This window comes from Sitodiplosis mosellana, unplaced genomic scaffold (assembly GCF_009176505.1).
Source record: "Sitodiplosis mosellana isolate CC-2019 unplaced genomic scaffold, AAFC_SMos_1.0 Smas_scaffold_1, whole genome shotgun sequence".
Lineage (NCBI taxonomy): Eukaryota > Metazoa > Arthropoda > Insecta > Diptera > Cecidomyiidae > Sitodiplosis > Sitodiplosis mosellana.
Window position 1 is genome coordinate 17,378,136 of NW_022595244.1, and position 20,251 is coordinate 17,398,386.

At 35.1% G+C, this 20,251-nt stretch overlaps 7 protein-coding genes across 7 annotated transcripts; 6 read left to right on the plus strand and 1 right to left on the minus strand.

Moving 5' to 3' along the window:
* The first annotated feature begins 6 nt into the window (after positions 1–6).
* Positions 7–2,048, plus strand: LOC129576624 (trypsin-like). Its single transcript, XM_055462002.1, has 3 exons — positions 7–18; positions 1,148–1,572; positions 1,637–2,048. The coding sequence occupies exons 2-3, from the start codon at positions 1,255–1,257 to the stop codon at positions 1,913–1,915; spliced, it is 597 nt and encodes a 198-aa protein (XP_055317977.1). The 5' UTR covers positions 7–18; positions 1,148–1,254; the 3' UTR covers positions 1,916–2,048.
* Positions 2,049–3,123: 1,075 nt separating this feature from the next.
* LOC129576573 (chymotrypsin-1-like) lies at positions 3,124–6,267 on the plus strand. Its single transcript, XM_055461866.1, has 2 exons — positions 3,124–3,625; positions 3,698–6,267. Exons 1-2 carry the CDS (start codon positions 3,164–3,166, stop codon positions 4,055–4,057), a joined length of 822 nt encoding a protein of 273 aa, XP_055317841.1. The 5' UTR covers positions 3,124–3,163; the 3' UTR covers positions 4,058–6,267.
* LOC129576494 (probable phenylalanine--tRNA ligase, mitochondrial) lies at positions 5,105–8,055 on the plus strand. The gene is made up of 2 exons (XM_055461741.1): positions 5,105–7,723; positions 7,802–8,055. The coding sequence occupies exons 1-2, from the start codon at positions 6,545–6,547 to the stop codon at positions 7,970–7,972; spliced, it is 1,350 nt and encodes a 449-aa protein (XP_055317716.1). The 5' UTR covers positions 5,105–6,544; the 3' UTR covers positions 7,973–8,055.
* Positions 8,056–8,879: 824 nt separating this feature from the next.
* Positions 8,880–10,360, plus strand: LOC129576677 (probable phenylalanine--tRNA ligase, mitochondrial). Its single transcript, XM_055462137.1, has 2 exons — positions 8,880–10,056; positions 10,133–10,360. The coding sequence occupies exons 1-2, from the start codon at positions 8,950–8,952 to the stop codon at positions 10,298–10,300; spliced, it is 1,275 nt and encodes a 424-aa protein (XP_055318112.1). The 5' UTR covers positions 8,880–8,949; the 3' UTR covers positions 10,301–10,360.
* Positions 10,361–10,514: 154 nt separating this feature from the next.
* LOC129577777 (cell adhesion molecule DSCAML1-like) lies at positions 10,515–12,020 on the plus strand. Its single transcript, XM_055465389.1, has 5 exons — positions 10,515–10,840; positions 10,914–11,077; positions 11,170–11,380; positions 11,455–11,610; positions 11,677–12,020. Exons 1-5 carry the CDS (start codon positions 10,789–10,791, stop codon positions 11,814–11,816), a joined length of 723 nt encoding a protein of 240 aa, XP_055321364.1. The 5' UTR covers positions 10,515–10,788; the 3' UTR covers positions 11,817–12,020.
* On the minus strand, positions 11,911–14,263 carry LOC129577551 (phosphatidylinositol N-acetylglucosaminyltransferase subunit A). Its single transcript, XM_055464908.1, has 7 exons — positions 14,209–14,263; positions 13,843–14,094; positions 13,436–13,772; positions 13,120–13,360; positions 12,857–13,059; positions 12,636–12,768; positions 11,911–12,562 (listed from the first exon to the last, which is right to left on the minus strand). The coding sequence occupies exons 2-7, from the start codon at positions 13,851–13,853 to the stop codon at positions 12,057–12,059; spliced, it is 1,431 nt and encodes a 476-aa protein (XP_055320883.1). The 5' UTR covers positions 13,854–14,094; positions 14,209–14,263; the 3' UTR covers positions 11,911–12,056.
* Positions 14,264–15,728: 1,465 nt separating this feature from the next.
* LOC129577822 (ADP-ribosylation factor-like protein 5B) lies at positions 15,729–20,104 on the plus strand. The gene is made up of 6 exons (XM_055465534.1): positions 15,729–15,868; positions 18,660–18,818; positions 19,026–19,075; positions 19,273–19,398; positions 19,533–19,642; positions 19,737–20,104. The coding sequence occupies exons 1-6, from the start codon at positions 15,823–15,825 to the stop codon at positions 19,783–19,785; spliced, it is 540 nt and encodes a 179-aa protein (XP_055321509.1). The 5' UTR covers positions 15,729–15,822; the 3' UTR covers positions 19,786–20,104.
* The last annotated feature ends 147 nt before the right edge of the window (positions 20,105–20,251 follow it).

Below are 20,251 nucleotides of genomic sequence, written 5' to 3' on the forward strand. Positions count from 1 at the left end.
TTTTGAAGTTTCGGAACGGTAAGATTGAAGTTTCATTTATTTATCCAGTTTAACTCTTGAATTCCATATACAAAGCACGTTGTAACGAAGATATGGGAACCTCATTTATGCTAAACTTTTCATACATATTTTAGTAAACGAAAAAGACATAAATGGAAAGACAGCTCTGCATAGAGCTGCTTTTGATGGTAATTTTGGACATTTAAAAAAATAAGAATATTTTGTTCAATCCAATTGCCATGGTAATTTTAAACACAGCTGAATGCAGTTTGTGTGGAGTCAATTGTCATTTCAGTGAAGTGGCACAATTTCATAACTTACATTGTGTTTACACTATTTAGTTAAAAATCGAGTTTTTATTTTGAATTAATCACGCCGGAGGTGATTATTTTCCTTCTATTCAAAATCTCTTGAAATTGATTGAGTTTGAATTGAAAAAGAACACTTATTACGGCCATTCTTCGAGAATTTCGTGCATTTGTGTGACACTTGAATTTGAAACATTTGTGCAATGAGATTTTATTTAAAATAAAATCTCTACTGTGATTTTTAGGTATAAATTGAGAAAAGAAATGTTAAAATACCTTAAAAATGTTGACAATAACCAATAACGTCATCGTCGGAATGTCGAAAAAACTTTGGCTATGTTCCATTGCGTAAAGAAAACATAACATTATGTGGAATTCCTCCTGCGAAGTTCGGAATGAGTTCCTACGATAGTGGAAGACCAATTTCCATCGTTGGTGCCATGGAAACAGTGTGAACCATGACATGATATTGAAATATTTTTATTGTAAATATCATAAACTTGAATCACACCGATGGCCGATTAATGAAACGAATATTTTTATTACATTGTTTAAAAATTGTTTCAGCAATCAGCAATCGACCTCTATAGAAGACATTATCAATATATAATAAATATAGCATTAATAAAAATATTTTCGTTCATTTCATTCCACGAGGTGTAGAAAACATCAATAAATTTTTTGACATCAGAATTTAGATTAGATTGTTCTGCCTCGTATATATTGCGGTGTTTTGCATCAAGTTGGCTCAATGTTCATTTTGTTTGCTAAAACTATCGACCGTATTTTCAGTATGGTAAAACTGTATGCATTTTTGCTTTTTTTATCTGGATCATTAGCAGCGGTTATAAGTGACCCGTATATTATCGGAGGTGATGAAGCATCGGAAAGTCAGTTTCCATTTTTGACGTCTTTACGAGTGTATGGAAAATGGAGCTTCGATCACATGTGCGCAGCGTCTATTTTATCCGACCGCTTTTTGGTGACAGCGGCGCATTGTTGTCCGCATTTCATCAAGCCACATATTCATCAAATTGTGGTTGGTGCACATTCAAATAAAGAAGAAAAATATTGGGTGAAGCAAATCTTCGTGCATCCAAATTATACTGCAACGCCATTCGCCAAACTAAATAACGACATTGCTATGATACAATTGGAAGAACCGATAAAAAACTTGGGTCAAAATACATCGACTATCGAAATAAACCGCGAATTCTTTGATGGAAATGTAGATGCTGTGGTTGCTGGCTGGGGCAAAAATGAGGTTTATTTAGTATATGCTTTTCTATTTCAAATTATCACAAGATTATCTTTTTTCTTCTACGTAGGACCTGGGTTTGAAATATGCAAAAATGACAACGATTACTTATGATGAATGCAGTAGACGTGCACCACCTAAATCACCCGTCAATTATTACAACACTGTATGCGCACATTCAACGTCAGGAAAAGTTGGGCTATGCTTTGGTGACGGAGGAGATCCTTTAGTACAGACTAACAATAACAAATTGATTGGTGTCGCTTCCTGGACAAGAGGTTGCGAGAATGGTTTCACTCGCATCAGCGAATTTGCGTTATGGATTGATTCAATCATGAACAAATCATAGAATGCATTGTGACCGATACGATATATAGTTTATTAGTGACCTTTTGTCGCTCTTTTGCATATCTAATAAGTGAACATTGAACCATTTGGAAAATAATGATAATAAAATATTGTTGCTATTTTCAATATCTCTACATGATAATTGGTTTCGAAATGATTTTATTTCACTGTTTTACCATATCGAACATTGTCGTGTTGTAAACGTGGTAAATCAACTTAATTAGGTATTGCCAAAATCAGTAAATTAACGCCGTGGATTGATGAAATTGTAAACAAAATACCAGAGATACGTGACTCAAAGTCACTGACTTTTCACCGCAATTTTAAGTGCCTTCAAACGTTGATTAAAATTCCAAAGAATTATGGCTTTCTCACTGAAACTTTTTTATGTCATAAAAAACACTTTGTTCATTTCGTGATTTGCAATGACAACTTAAATTGTTGCCACTTGCCTTAATCAATTTGATTTATAACAAACCAATTGATCTCAGCAATTAGATTAGATTTAGCTGAAGAATTCAACACATTTTGTCAAAACATATTGAATTCTTCAGCTAAAAAATGGCTTTGACTCCGCAATATACTACCGTTTCAATACTTTTAATTTATTTATCCGGCCCTTTTATCCGGCATTTATCGGAAACGACTATTACATTTTGGTAGGACCGAAATTACAAACAGATGAAGGAAGAATCTATCCCGTGAAACAAATTACCAGGCATCCAGATTTTGATGTTCGTGCCATGATAAATGATTGCCTTAGTGGAGCTGAAAGAACCACTTCCATTAAATGAAAATGTGTCGACGCTAGAAATTGAACGTGATTTCATTGAAGGTGAAGTAAAAGCAGTCATGGCTGGATGGGAGATGGATGGAACGGGATTATGTGCTGGCGACATCGATTGGCATTGCATCATGGGCAATGCAATGTGCTCTTGGATATCCTGATGGATTTACACGCAGTAATGAGTTTGCAAAATGGATTGACGAAACGATGCAAAAAATCAATTTGGAAAATGCTATTATCGTTGAAAATGTTCATTTTTGAATGAATTAAAAAAAAAACCCAATTAAAAAGGTCATTTTTATTGCCGAAATAATTCACTTTCTGATAACCTTCTTTCGATAACTTCATTTGTATTCATTGTGAATATTTTGATTCAGCTAAGATTATAAGATATTTATTGATTGACTACTGTTGAACTCTGGCTGGAATTGACATCAGTCTTATTTTGATCACTTGACAATCATGTATTCGATTGTACTGGTTTTGTTCTTTGTTTCTGGATTGTTGGCTTTTGTGATCAATTCATACATTTTTGGAGGTGAAAAGGCAACAAAAAATCAATTTCCATTTTCGGTGTCGCTGCGTAAATTAGAAAATGGGATATATGTCCATGATTGTGGCGCATCAATAATATCCGATCGTTTTGTGTTAACAGCTGCACATTGTTATCATTCCAAACTGGAAATAGGCGATTATCGAATAGCAGTTGGTGCACATATGCGAGCAGATCAAGGTGTACTGTACAGCATAGAACGATTTATTATACACCCAAACTATGAAGCCCTCCATAAAGCAAACGACATCGCTTTAGTGCAAATGAACGATCCGATACGTCTGAATAAAAATGCGAAAATTATTAAAATTGATCGAAATTTCGTTGGGGAAAACCAGACAGCCATTGCAGTGGGTTGGGGTGAATCTGATGTAATTAATTAAGAAAAAAAGAAGAAAATGAAAGAGAATAAAAAATTGATGTGTTTTAAATTTTGTTTCAAGGATAAATACACAGGTTTAAAATTTGCTCGAATGAAAACCATATCCAATGATGAATGTCGCAGACGATCAATAGCTCAAGCACCCATCAAAGATAATATTACATTGTGCGCATATTCGGGACCGGGAACAGGAATTTGTAAAGGAGACAGCGGTGGCGCATTAATTCATGAAAATAGGATTATTGGCATTTCATCTTGGGGACTACCTTGTGCCAGAGGATTTCCAGATGGTTTCACAAGAATCAGCGAGTTTACGACATGGATTGATGGATTCATCAAATTATCGTTATTTATGGAATTTCCAGACTCAAATCAATGCGAATCGAGAAAAACAAATTTATATTATTATTGGTCAAAATAACAACAGCAAAAAAAATGTGTTGACTCAATGATTTTGCATGTGATCAAGATCACCGCACATAATCTGTTATTTATGATGACACTTTATTCAAAATTAACACAAAATTGTTGGTACTTGTAACATTGAACACCACATGACTGAGTGATACAAAAACACTCTTTTTTTTACCATTTAACCCCATTGGATTTGATAAATTGCATTCGAATTGCTTTTCTTCTGTATAAAGTCAGATACCTTAGGTTTGGCTGAAACAAATTGGTCAATTACCTATTAAATGTTAAAAAAAAAACAGTCAACATGTTTTGCAAAACGCAAAAGCAATCGTTAATTTGAGAATTTTTTTGGTATATATCATGCGTTCGTTTTTCGGTTCATAATTTCCGTAGATATTTATAATCGCATGTCAATTTTATCGCGCATAGATGCAACAATCTACATCTGATATGATGACTAACAAAAGTAAATGATGGTTTATGAGTACTTGACGAAGAACCTAACTTTATTGAACAGTTCCTTTGTTTATATACATTTTAGACAGATTATGGAATCAAAGAACGACCATCTAAAGTTACCTATAAATATTCATGCCAAAAAGATTACCAAAATTTGGTTATTTTAAATAGAACTTGCAATGTCCGCGCTATTAATCAACCGTGTGCTTATGCAGTGTATACGGTATTCTTATGTTTTATTCGTGTGCAAATTTGAATACAATGACATTTGTATGCAACGTTGAATACGGCAAACTGCTTGAACGCAATAAGTTTAAAGAGAGATTGTGCCTCTATATTTATGAGATTTTCCGTCTACCTAAGGCATTAAAATGAATTATTCTTTCGTTTTCAATTTTGCACAAATTTGTGCATATTTCTGTATTCACAAAACCTGTACACAATTTATTCAATTCGCAAGCGGTAAAATCTGTTGAAAAAAAATTGCGTACTATACTTTATACTGCCTCACATCTCCAGCGGTCAACACATTAGCATCACATTTTGACAGATCGCATACATTTAATGACATTCGGTTAATTTCTTTCGATGTATACATAAACTATACAAATCATCATTTGCGTTCGGTCATTGCTTGTGGCAACATCGCCCACATTTTCTGTTAAAAACGCAGTTAACTGTTTGTCGATATTTTATGTGTTGTATCAAAATTGTATTGTAACTCAAAATTGAATCGGCGATCGAACGACGCAAACAAAATTGTGCGCAAACACCATCGGACGCATCATATTCAACAACACTCGAAGTTCTACGTGTAATCACCGCTCATTTAACATGCCAAGTCTACAAACGCGGGCTTACTTACGCAGTTACATTCAGAAAAATGTCGAAGATGGTGTTTGGAAATTTTCCTTAAGAATTGCAACGAACGTACTCGACTTGTTAATAACATTGGCAGCTGGATACGAAGTGAGCAAAATAACTTCCGACGAAAAGAAAGATGTTGGGACGTTTGTGGAATTTTTCATTGTACTAGCACTTTGCGTATTTATATGGATTGTGAAATGTTGCTGTTTGAATCGCTTTTGCATAACATGTTGCGTGAAATGTTGCACCAAATGTGCTCAACGAAACCAACCAGAAGAATATCCAATCGGAGATATGGATGAAGCTGAGGAAGCCACTGAAGATGTCGGAAGACTGCAATCCATTTTGAACAAACTGCATATGATATTGAATCGACTAGCAATTGGTGCCGTTGGATTTGAGGTGAGAAAACAGCTTTTCAAATGGAAGCCGCTTACCACTTGGGACTACATTGAAATTTCAGCGATTGTGCTATTCTGCATATGGATATTGTCAATAAAATATTGTATTCTCAAGTGCCATTGCCTAAAATGTTGCTGCTGGTGTGTTAAGGGCGCCTGCTTCAAGAAACGACAAAATATTGAAGTAACGATTGCACAAAACGGAACGGCAAATGTGGAGAATGTCGAAGTGCGTAATTGAAATCGAAGCATTTGATAGCATATAAATGATGGAAAGAAGACTAAAACACATACACACACAAAATTAAATCAATCATGTAAAATATAAGAATTGTATAAGAAATCTACAGGGAATAAATTTAAGTTTAGTTGAATTGTATCAAAAGAATCGTCATACGGATAGGGTATTTATTTCATTCATTGTCATTGATATAAAAAAAATCGTGTTTCAAAAATTACATAAAGAAATTTTCAGTTTAAATAACACAAATGAAACGTGCATTTCTTTTTCCATACTTTGACATAAAGTTTGAATTGAATTTCGGCAACATGTCCCGATGACTTTACCGTTTTGGATGCTTTTGACAATAGGTTCAAACTTGAATGCATACAATGTTAGTAAAAACGAATGTGAAAAATGTTTGAAACTACGTGCGTAGTATTCTATTCCATTTGACAGTGTTTGTCAAGTCAAACTGGCACATAACCTCACAAATAGTAAGAAAAACAAAGTTTTGATAAACAGTGGTTTCTGACTGAAATTCGCAATGATTTTGCGGAGAGTGTTTATCGTGAATCCGGCACTGCTCAAATGCCGATATTTTAGTTCAACAGCAAAACCGTTAAAAGTGCAAGAGCCGCTGATTGTCAACAATGCGAAATATAAGCGTGATGATTGGACGAATCTAAAGCCTCGGATTCAATCTTACATGAACCGTAATATCTACCTACAAGACCACCACCCGCTCTCAATCATACGCAAGAAGATTGTCGACCACTTCTACAAATCATTCGTTACCAATCGGGGCAGTCCGTTGTTCAGTGTAGTGGATAATTTAAGTCCAATCGTGACGCTTGAACAGAACTTCGATAGTTTGTTGATTCCGGCCAATCATGTCAGTCGCAAAAAGACGGACAGTTTTTATTTGAATCGAAATTTTATGCTGCGCGCTCATTGCACCGCTCATCAATTGGATTTGCTAAAATCGGGATTGGATAATTTTCTTGTGATTGGCGATGTGTATCGTCGTGATGAAATCGATTCAACACATTTCCCAGTTTTCCATCAAGTGGATGCTGTTCGCACGATTAGACGAGACAAATTGTTTGCCAATCACGAAGATTTGGAAATTTTCGAACCGAATTATGTGACCAACAGTGAATCAATCATAACAAACGATGCAAACGGAAAAGTCGCAGAAGCTGGAAAACAACCGTGCCACACACTCGAAGCGGTTAAACTAGCCGAACATGAATTGAAAACAGTACTTGTTGGCCTTGTGAAACATTTGTTCGGTGATAAGATCAAATATCGATGGGTCGATGCATACTTTCCATTCACGCAACCATCGTTTGAGCTGGAAATTTGGTACAATAATCAATGGCTAGAGGTTTTAGGAGCTGGCATCATACGCAATGAAATATTAGAAAAAAGTGGCATTTCCAATTCAATTGGATGGGCATTTGGAATTGGACTCGAACGATTGGCAATGATTCTGTATAATATTCCCGATATTCGACTGTTCTGGAGTACTGATAGCGGTTTCCTTTCTCAGTTCGACGAGTCGAGAACAACGGCCGAAATGCAATACAAACCGGTTTCAAAATACAATCAATGCTATATGGATGTGTCATTTTGGCTCCCAGACACATATACACTAGACAATTTCCCAGTCAATAGCTTTTATGCACTCGTACGCGAAGCCGGAGGCGATCTCGTAGAACAAGTAAGTACAAGTACATAGAAAAGACCGCTGCTTACAAATTGATAAACTAATTATTATGTTTACTATTTTTATTATCAGGTCAAAATAATCGACAGATTTTTCCATTCGAAAGAGAAGAAAAATAGTTTGTGTTTCCGAATTATCTATCGTCATATGGAGCGAGACCTAACGAAAGATGAAGTGAATGTTGTGCATGGGCAAATCAGAGATGAAGTTAAAAAGGAATTCAATGTAACACATCGTATTTAGTTTTAAGCTGTGGGTCAAAGCACTATAGCTCCTAATCGTAATCATAGGAATTTATGTTGAAATAAATGAGGAAAAAAACACAATTCAACATGACTTTTACTAACTCGAAATATAGAGATAACCTTAGGGTCTATGGCACACTTTTCAATAGTTGAATTTACATTGCAGTTTTATTTAATTTTCTTGAAAAATGAATTGAATAGTTACTATCAAGATGTCTTGCTGTTGCTACTGTTTCTGCTTTTTCGTGTTTTTGAGTGAGTAAACAATGACGAAGAATTTATTGAAAATCTTCAGATTTTTTTGTTTTTGTTTCATAAAATTTGGATAGTAAATTGTTCGATATTTCGATTTTTAGTTGTGGCATTGGGAATTTATGTTGTGTCGCAAGCATTTCACATAAGCGTAAACGTCAATCTAAATATGTAGAACCGAATTATTTGGTCGACGTTGAATCTAATTTTAATTTTAAAGAATGCGGTAGGTAAATGATATTGTTGTGAATAGACGAATTGAAGCTTCATCTTTTTATTATTCAAAATGCAACATATTTCTCATCACAGACTGGCTGAGCTCTGGAGATATTGTCGATGCACAGTGCATAGCTTTATTCAGTGAAATATGCAGTCAATTCGAAATGTATTTATAACTTATTCCTATAAGAAAAAGACGTTGAAACTCAATAAATATGCAATAGAGACATTTTGCTGATAATTACAATGGAAACAATCAAAAATAATGGATTCACAGTCAAAGAGAAAAGTCAAGTCACCCTTCAGCAGATTTTTATGTGTAACACAATTAATCGAATAAATAAATAAATATTTAAACTAAAAAAAAAACGGCATGACTTGAGATTTGATTTCAGCTGATTTTTGACATTTCCATCAATTCATCACACAACCTAACCTCAAATATCATTGCTATTATTGGTGCTATTGTGGAATGATCTGTGAAATCGTTATTGTCGGCACAAAATGTTGATAAAACGGAAAATAATAGAAAAATTGGTGAATCGTGTACGCTTCTGTTCATCTTCTGTGAAAGAAAGCTTGATCATTCAGAAAACTACTTACCGCACGGATAATTGGACGAATATCAACCAGCGTTTGGAACCGTTTATTGGAGCCAATCTTTACAAAAAGTATAATCATCCGTTGAGACTGACACAGGAAGAAGTAGTGACATTCTTTAAGAAATGGTTTAACAAAAATGTAGACGACAGCTTAGACCTTCCAGTGTATAAAAATATTGGTCCAATCGAAGCAAATGAATCGCCCGACAAATTGCCCAATGCTTTTTATGTAAACAGAGATTTGATTTTGCGAACACATACCATAAACCAGGAGCTGAAATGTTTAAAAATGGGTGTAGATAATTTTGTAATGATTCTTGATTTGCATCGTCGTTGTCAAATGAATTGGTCGCATTTTCCAATATTTCACCGATTAAATGTGATCCGTTCAGAAAATTGTGGAAATCTCCTCCAGCGAACGGAAACTCAACCAGCTGAAATGGGAAAATATTTGAAAGAAGAGCAACAAGCAGCTCTGGTTGAATTGATAAGGCATTTACTTGGCACAGATGTAAAGTATCGTTGGACTGATGCGAATCTAGCTACAACACAACCATCGTGGATGTTTGAAATTTGGCATCGAGATGAATGGCACCGAATTTCCGGCGGTGGTCTTATTAGAAATGAAATATTTGAAAAAAGTGAACGACCAAACATCGCTGGATGGGAAGTTGGCATCGGCCTAGATCGATTGGCAATGATTCTATACAATATTTTCGATATTCGACTCCTATGGAACGCTGATCATCGGTTTTTGAACCAATTCCAACCGCAACAAATCTCGGAGAAACTACATGCTAAACTAGCAAAGTCAACCGAAAAGGATGCCCTAAAAAATGTTCTACAAAGACCATTGATGAAAGAGGAAGATAATGTTATTAAAAACAAAAATACAAAATGTGAAATGCACATTTCGTATATTCTACCACAGAGTGTTGACCTGGAATCGTTTCCAATGGACGAATTGTGTAAATTTATCCTTCAAAACACGGAAAATGCTGCGAAAACGGTAATTCTATATCAAATCAATTGCTGGTTTTTTTTTCTCCAATAATTAATAAGTTTTCTTTTTTTGTACTTAACAGGTCGAAGTTTATGATACATTCTTCAACCCTAAATTGGACACATACGTTATAAACATAAGAGTCGAGTATAAATTAGGTCGAAAAAGAACGAACAAAGAGGTTAAAAGTTTACACGCGAGTGCTCGAGCTCATGCGGCTAATAATTTTAATCTGACACTTAGACTGTAGCCAACCAAAATAGCTAATCAAACCGATAAAAAAACAATAAAACCGATGTTATACAAATGATTTGCCGTTTAGTTTACTTGTCCTTCAATTTTCAGTGGCCTTGACAGTACAGTACGATCAGGTGATGTGCATCGCATTCACTTTTTCATGAAACCATTGGTTGCCATGACGACCGGAATGCAAATCGCTCTCCTGTTTTTTTTTCAGGAGAATGTATTTGACTATTGTCGCATCGTCTCGCTGCATCTTCAGCAGTCAATAAACGTCAAAATTATTTTGCTTGACAAAAGTTAGGTTTCAACTCTTACACACAATTTGTATGAATTGAACTAGTAAATCTTTTTGAAATCCTACTTTTTGTGGAAACTTTTAAAATTCTAATATTCTGTATAAGCTGCTGAAAATATGCGAATTGTACTAAAACACATACTAAGGCATTAGAAATACAAAATAATATTCTTAAATCGTGTGATGTAATTAAAATTGGAATGCCAGCTCGATTTGTACTTTCGTTTGTCATTTTTGTGGCTTTAAGCTATGGTAAGTTAAAAATGAACATTTAAATAAACAACACGAAGACATGTGAACCAGTTTTAATCATTCATATCGAAAGAGTTGATTTGTGGTATACGAGGCCAGGATGAAACAACCGAAATAATTGATGGTGCAGAGATAATTGGCCCGTATTTTGATGCAAACATTCCACATAATGTGACTGCGATCGTTGGGAAGTCAGCATTTCTGCGTTGTAAAGCGAAGAATTTAGCAAACAAAACCGTAATAAATTGAATCAAATTTTTTTTTGGTTAAATTTACCAAATATGGATACGACTTTTGAACACTGAACAATTAATTTCCTCGGTAATTAGTTGGCATGGATTCGACATCGAGACATTCACATTTTAACGGTTGGCAGCTACACATATACAACAGATCAACGCTTCCAGGCAACGTACAATAAAGACTCGGGTGAAAGTGTAATGGAAATAAAATGGGCATCGATTAGAGATGCAGGATTATATGAATGCCAGATTTCTTCACAACCAGTTCGAAGTTTATTTGTGCATTTAGATGTAGTTGGTGAGTTTTTCTGTACAAATATCGCAACTTAGTTCAAAACGTATTAATCAATGCGTGGCTACACACAATTACAGTGCCTACTGCTGTAATATGGGGTGCTCCGGAAATATTTGTTTCCAAAGGAAATATGATCAACATCACGTGCACGATAAATTATAGCACAGAACCGCCAGCTTATATCTTTTGGTATCACCAGGATGAAGTGATAAGTTTTGACTCTCAGCGAGGAGGTACCTTGAGTATTATTTATTTATTGCTTATTTATAGTTTATTTTAACGAATATTTATTTTTTCAGGTGTTTCGGTCATCACTGAGAAGGCAGAGGTTACAATATCTCATCTATTAATTCAAAAAGCGGATCTAGCTGATTCTGGGAAGTACTCATGTTCCCCTTCGAATGCAGATGTGGCGTCAGTTCGAGTTCATGTAACTTGAGCACTACTTGTATTCATCTTTCGTTCGCATCTACGGGTATTTAGAAGAATATGTTTGTTTTCTTTTGGGCTTCGTTGAAAATAATTTGTGAATAAAATCTGAGGAAAGCATAAAACGCAATTCCAAAAAATCAGTTTTATTTACAAAATATGTGACAAAAAAATTCGTTTAACTAATAAAATTTACACTAATTAACATTCTGAAGACAGAAGATTTTTGTTTTATTTTTTTTTGTAAAATTTATACATGCTTCTTTCTTTTACGTTGACAATGAGTGTTACTGTGTGATTCAATAGCTAAATCAATGCTTCTCCTTGGTTCGATTATATCTAAAATTTTTAAAAACAAATACGAAAACGAAACGACTAGGACGAACGGAATACATGCACTTAGATAACAATTTAGTTTGGCTCCAAATTGTGGATCCTTCTCTTTCAATACTCTTTTGTAAACGCGTTCTGTACGCTCAGTTATATCATTCCAATTATACAAATCTCGCAAAATTTCGTTACATTCGTACGGACAAAGAACTCTTTTTTTCGCTTGCGGTTCACCAATTCCATTCTTTTCACATTTTTTCATGTTGTTTGTCCCTTCATGGTGAGTACCATTATTGGCCGAGTGATTTTTACAACAAGTTTCAACATTTTTTCTTTCATTTTGCAATTTTTGGATAGCCATTAGTAATCCCTTATACAATGCATCTACTGTGGCTTCGGTGAGATGAATCAAATCTGGTGGAAGAACTGAAAAAAGAAAGTTTCGTGTGAATGGAATCGTTTCCACTACAAAAACAAAACGTTCATATGTTGAATTTACCTTCGGGAATGCCACCAACTTTCGTTGACACTACTTGCAATCCACATGATGCCGCTTCGACGATTGCCATGCAATAGGCTTCGGTTAGTGATGTATTCAAAAAAATATGACCACTTCGAAGTACCTCACGAACCTAGAACAAGAAGGTTTGAATGTTTGATTTGAATAAAATCAATTTTACAATTCCATGTACTGTTCTACTATTTATTATAAGCCCTAACCTTAGAGTGCTCCATAGCACCGAGCAATGTAACTCTATCTTGAATATTATGCTTTTCGCGAACTTCTTCCAAGGCCGTTCGCTTCGGGCCATCGCCCGCAATAATAAAATTTACATCCTTCCTATTTGCCAATCTGGATATGACTCCGGCCATTAGATCAACACCCTTTCGATACACAAGACGTGAAACTATCACTATGGTAACTGCAATGAAACAAACTCGTAAGAAGGGATATTTTCTTGATAGCTTCCAATTGAAGTTACCTTGATTGATATCGTTTGATCTCTTCGTTGGATCTGGCGTGAAGAAGGCAGTGTCAACGGCATTTGGAATAACAGAAACTTTTTCTTTTGAAACTTTAGCTCGAAGTACCGTATTTTCTTTCCCCGTATGGGACACACAAATGCAGTGATTGACAGTGGATAATGTGATTTCAAGTAATTTATTGGTAACTACAGCGGACAAATCAGCAAAACCGAAGAGACTGTGATCAGTGAAGACCATCTGAAAATTGACAATACTTTTATTTGAAATGACAGTTGAACAAAATGAAATTCACTGAAATTGAATTATACGCACTCTCAATCCCATCAGTTTTCCTACAAACATAACTTCATGGGCCAGAGCACTGAAGGCCGAATGACCGTGGACGATTTCGATTTGTTCCCGAATTAAAATGTATCGCAGCAATGGAATGTTGCACATCATTGTGGGTAAAATGCATTGGTTGTAAAAGGTGTGAATCGGCAAATAGTAAACTTTAAGTCCACCAGTCATGTATCGAATTCCTTTTCGGTCGCCATACGAATGGGTAATTAAAATAACTTTGTGTCCATTTTTCAAAAGACATTGTGATAAATTAAAAATGTGCTCTTCCACACCTCCATTGTTTGGGTAGAAAAAATCGGAAGCCATGCTATAATTATTCGAATTCAAGTGTTGTTTAGTGTCGAGTAGAGAGAAAAACTCCGTTAGAAATATTTTACCATATTCTCATATTTGACCGCTTCGAAATCTCCCTTCAAATTGCCGCGTAAGCTTCACAATTTAGCACAGATCCATTTCCAATTTCATTTATCACGACACGGAAACATTATGATTTGCAATCGAGTTGATAAGCGACAATTGAACTGGATACCATTGCTTTCATTGCTGCTGACAGTATGCAATTGTTGACAATCATTCAACAGTCAACTATCGTAAGGGTGCGTTCGCATTTCAAATGTCAAAACGTTGAGCTGATTTCCATGGAAGTGACATATAAAACAATTTTGAACAATTTCACAAATATTAGAAATTAAAAACCATTTTTTTTTTCTTAAAATGATGAAAGATTCCGTTTTTCGACCCACCGAACCAATGTCAATTTAAAAAAAAAATGAGCGGGAGTCAAATTTGATAAATGTCAAACTGAATGAGTAATACATCGAATGACTCTCTTTTCTCTCTCACACACACATACAAAAATTCAGATATATTGAGTGACTCAGTAGTAGCACGCAGTGACAGTAAAGCTACAATTTGCTCAAAAATGGCGAAAAATACAGAGAGATAGAGAGAGAGAGAGAAAGTCAAAAACATACGCACACACATACACATCCAAGGCATTCACTCTTTCTCTCTCCGTCTTTCTCGTGCAATGTAGAACAGCAGACTTTCAGCGAACGAATTTGTGAAAAGAGAGCGAGAGCAAACAGAGATTCGTGTTGTAATACAGTGTGTGGCACATTCGGTGAGTGAGTGAAGATATTTCATTAAACGCTTACAAAAAATCAATTTCAATCAGCAAACGAATTTCATCAAAACGAGACGACACAAGTGAGAAAGGCACCTCGAAGTGGATTAAATCTTGTGAATTGACTGTGAAAACGTCGAACAAACAAAAGAAAAAAAAGAAACATTGTGAGACGAAAACGGAACAAATTAAAATACATTGAATTCGTCTTGTTCCTGACGAGAAAATTCGTGCAATTGCTGTAATAATACGACGAATATTTCCCGTTGCGTGTTTGCCTTGTACAATCTTGAATCATATCTCAGATCGTCTTGTGTTTCGTCCGCTTAATTTCAGCTTCTTTAATTATTAATTGTGTAGCGAGAGATTTCGGGCAAAGTATCGTATTCAAGCAAAAAAAAAGAAGTGCATATGTCTTTCAAGTGTGGCTATTCATTTCCAGACAAGTGGTTTTTACCAATTTAATCTAATAATGCTGAATTTTCCCTCAAAATCATATATGTGACACATAAAAAATATTACACATCATTCCAGCAAAGCAGCCCCAAAAAGAGATGCGAATAATTCAATTATCACGGCTTTGGTCGAATGAATAAACAAAATAATAAATGTAGAAACGATGCAAAACAGCTAATAAATCAACAAAATACGAAATACTGAGTGTGTGAATGCTTCCGTATGGCAAAATAGCGATCAGAATGAGAACAGATTATGCGATAAATGCTTAAGTTACGGACAAACCGAATGCAAAACGTGAATGAATGAAATCACTGACTGTGTTTACTTTTTGGTGTTGTGGTTTTTTTTTGTTGGGAAAACGATAGTACCGTGATTACAAAGTCAATAAATGACAGCAATTGCAAAATAAGCAGAACAACAATAGACACATTGACGCAAAAACAAGAAGCGAATAACAAAAAACTTTGAAAACCAAAACAACGTTAAATTAAACTAATTAGTGGGCTGTTGAGAATGAGTGGCATGTTTTAGTGCGTCGGGCTTCATATGTACAACTTGAGTTTTAAACGTGCTTTTAGTGAATTTTTTCATAGTGTAAATATCAACTTCACTTTATGTTCGAGCTTTAAACGTTTTTCGATTATTTCAAACGACCAAAATTAACCATTTTGGTGGCGGCCAGTTCATATTGATCGCCAAAGATAACGCGTGCTACATTCAGTTACCATTTGTGTTATTTAATCAAAAAATATAAATCAAATACTCATTCAAAATGGGATTATTATTTGGAAAATTATGGAGCCTATTCGGTAATGAAGGTATGTATCGATGGTGTTTCGATTTGGAATATCAATTTACGTTCTAATCATCAAAGGCGACGTTATACAATTGACGCAGCGGGAAAAATATTCCAGGCATATGATCAATGACGCAAATGTATTCAATTGACGACGACGACAATACGGTGTTTCCAATTTCTTCACATTCAATAAAGATATCCAAACAAAACGTATATATCCGTCTTCCGTATGACAGTATTTTCGTTAATTGTTGTGCGTACAAAAACTCACATGGAATTTCGAAACGTAGATAAATAGAAATGTATTAGTTTTTCTATATTTTTGTCCATACGAACAAACGCTTGAATTATTTTAAAATTAGTTCGTCTGATGTTCGTTAATTGCGTACGCACCAACTCTTGGTATGGAATCGTTCGCATTGCCGAGGCTATTGCTCTTCGCCAATGTGTTATCAGTAGTCGATGGTGATTTCACTGAAAACATCCAAGTAATGCGCGCTGTTGCTCACAACGAGAGTATTTCATAGCTTGCGATATTGCTCACGTATTCAGTGAGAAAATAGCCCAGATATGCCGTTGACTTTTATTAGATGATTAATTCAGTGAATAAATCGTTCGAAATTCATATGAAATGGAAGCACATTATAATTCAGTGAATTGCCGTGCCGTCGAATGTGTTATGCGTGAGAATGGTTTCACACGAAGTCTCTCCAGCGCCACATAAATGCATAGTTGGAATTTTTCCATTTCGTTCAGGCTTCGCCAGTTTTTCGGAGGTGCTACCAAATAATGTGGTGCTGGTGATTAAATGTGCCGTAATAAATGCATACATGGGCCCGCATTCCATGCATGTCGAAAGAATCATACCACTTTCGAAAGGAGCCTCATTTCATGCTCTATGAATGGAGTACACTTTATTATCAAGAATAACAAATCTCGAGTGTGATTTATGGCAAGCAAGACTTTGAAATGTTGAGAGAGCCTACAAAATCACGCATTGAATTTTTCATTTTATTATGGTAGAAACCTTGAAATTTTGATGATTGTTCAACACAAAGCGGATTTCTCATAGATTCAATATTCGCGTTTGTGATTTGAAAATCTCGAGAAAAAAAAAGCATAGTCTTATTGAATATATGCACCTACAGAGTAGTTAGCATTGGAAATTGTTACTGTCTTGATCTCCCACACTCTAAATAAAAATGTGGCACATATCACATTGTTTGTGTACCGAAAATAATAATATGATAGTTTTGTGATTCGCAAAGCAACCGCATGCATATTTGCTGTAATTAAGCGATCGGCCGAAACAAAGACACACTTTCACATTGGCTATTTCTGTGAACCGCATACAAATGCACACGGCAAACGGCGATGGTGTGACGGCAGTTGAAAAAATTCACGCAAATTTCTTTATTTCCCTTTCTTCGTTGCGTTATTACGTTTATCTGACGAAAGCGCACTGAACAAACACTTGGCAACATACGAAACGCATACATACACAGGCTGCGAGGCAGGTAGCAAAAAATGAGTGTTCACTTTGTGTTTAGTCTACGAGTCTTTGTTTGTGTAATTTTTTTTTTGCCAGTTTTTGTCATCATTGTGCACACACCTTTTGCACGTTTCTCGAGCAGCTGTGCAATCAATCTTTTTGCCTTGAAAGGTTCTTGCCATTTCTACAGCTTCCAATCGTAGGTTTCATGACCAAAACTCAGACGTCATTTATGTAGCTTCTATTCTGAAATATCAACTTTTCCAAGACGAAAGCACGAAAGACATTTACTAATGTTATTCAAATGGCTTGCTGTAGATGGAAAATGTTGCTTCCGAAAAAATCGAATGCATGAATAGCGAATTGACTAAATGATTTAAATCAAGATTTGGTATTGAAATGCTGAATGCCCGATCGTATTTTGAATGCGAACTTGTTGTTCCCTTTCAGTAGCGTCTCGCCGCATCGTGTCTCGCCTCTACGAGAGACCAGTATGCAAAGTATCACCTTGCAAAAATATCACTGTAAATGCGAACCGATTAATCTCAAATCAGTTTTATAGTCTCTCACTCTCTATTGGAGCTTGCACACTGTTTGTATATTGATATCAGTTCATGCTTCTCTTTTTATCTAAACTGGTTATTATTATGTCAACATCGCAAAAATAGCATTTTCTCTTTTCCACTCAACGTTCTCCTCTTCTTTCTGCTTGCCATTAGCAGCGTTGCTCAATCACAATATTTTGCAATAGTGTGTTGATAGCCATTTGACGGCAAATATTGAATGGAATACAAACATACGCACACACACACACACATGCACACACTGGGGATTATATAAAATGTTAATTTCCAGAATCGGATCGCATTTTAATGGCAATCCACTTATGTGGCGGTGAAATGAACTTTCAATGAATGGGGCCACATATTATTTAATGATCGAATGTTGTAGAAATTAGACAAATCATGTAGAAATAATTGGTTCATTTCAGAGAACATACAAACACCCACTTCAAAGCATACATATGTCTATAATAATAATAACAATAATCAATGGGCTTAGCCTTTCGTGATTACTTGTAGATACAAAAAAGAGAGCCGACGATAGTAATAATAATCGATGAAGGGTTGATATTGACCCCGTATATTTTGTGTCAATTGGTGCACTTTGCCACCAAACATTCGTTACACAAAAACAGTAATTGTTGACTTTATTGTTAAATAAGCACACATATTTTCGTGTCATCACCACTTATCCAGCTAATTGAACTTTTCTTCCATTTTTCCTCTATCTCTCTTCCACATTTTCCTCTCTTTAGAACACAAATTAGTTATGGTGGGCTTGGATAATGCGGGGAAGACAACAATTCTATACCAATTTCTAATGAACGAAGTGGTACACACCAGTCCAACCATCGGTTCAAATGTCGAAGAAATCGTTTGGAAAAATATCCATTTTTTAGTATGGGATCTAGCAGGTAAGTCATGCTGTTCCTTTTTTTGTCTTTGGAACATAAATTTTAAATTTTTTCAAACATCAAATTCATCAGTCGTTTGTTTTTTCTTCATTGATTTGGCTCCAAATCAAGTGAACTTCTACTTTCGTTACGATAGTTTCGAGTGTAGAATACACGACACAGATGAAATTGATAATAATGTTATGTTTCTTCGTTTTCTTGAATCAGGTCAGCAAAGTTTACGGACGGCGTGGAGTACATATTATACGAATACAGAGGTTAGTATATGTGTGATTTTGAATTGTTTTTTTTTTTATACGGTCGACAAAATCAATTTTTATGCTGTCTTAAATCAATCATTTCGTTCCGCCATAAAAGAAAATCGATGTTAACTTTATTTTAAACATATGTGCGTTCGAGCTGACATTCCCAAACGAATACTAATAATTTTTTTTGTTTCATTGCTCTATTTCAGTTTATTATAATGGTTATCGACTCGACGGACAGAGAACGATTGGCTGTGACACGTGAAGAACTTTATACATTGTTACAACACGAAGATCTATCGAAAGCATGTCTTCTGGTATACGCAAATAAACAAGTAAGTGCCTTTTTTTATTGTGCAATCATTTTATACACGCGATTATTCACGCAAGTACTAATACGAGCAAAAAAAAATCTTCTTTTTCCCCACTTTTTTTGGTTGTTCCGCTTCCGTTGCAATTGCAATTGCAGGACTTAAAAGGCGCGATGTCTGCAGCTGAAATATCACGTCAATTAGACTTAACATCAATTAAAAAACATCAATGGCATATACAATCGTGTTGTGCTTTAACCGGGGATGGGTAAATAAACACCATTTGCAATTAATTGTGCTCATCCATTTAACCGGAGCCATTTATGAAAATTGATTGCATTTTTTTTTGTCACTATTTGCAGGCTATATCAAGGTTTGGAATGGATTACACAAAGAATAAAAAAGAAATGACCTGACTAAATTCTTAGTTTTCTCGTTGTAAAGCTTTAAGAATTTATCTAATTAGAGAGGAAGGGAAATTAAATTCATTTTTTTTGCATTCTTCTCATTTTACGATTAATTAGAGAATTAAAAAAAAAATAAAGAAAATAAAAACCAACTATGTTATAAATAGACAGCTAATTTAAAAACAATGTACTAAATAAATGTAAAAGAGAGAAGACAAAAGAAACTATTGAAAAGATATCAAACTAAAAATTTAAATATAATTGTACAAAACCTTGAACATAATGGAATAAATAAGCCTAAAAAAGGATAGAACTCACAAAAATGCGGTGTTTCAATAGAGAGAACCAAATAAGAATTTGCTCGAACGATTGGCAAGTCGTTTTTGTTGTGCAAATTGAAACCAAACCGAAGTATGGTATTCGGAACGCAACCTTCGTTTGTTGACATTTCATATGCCCAATTTTGACGT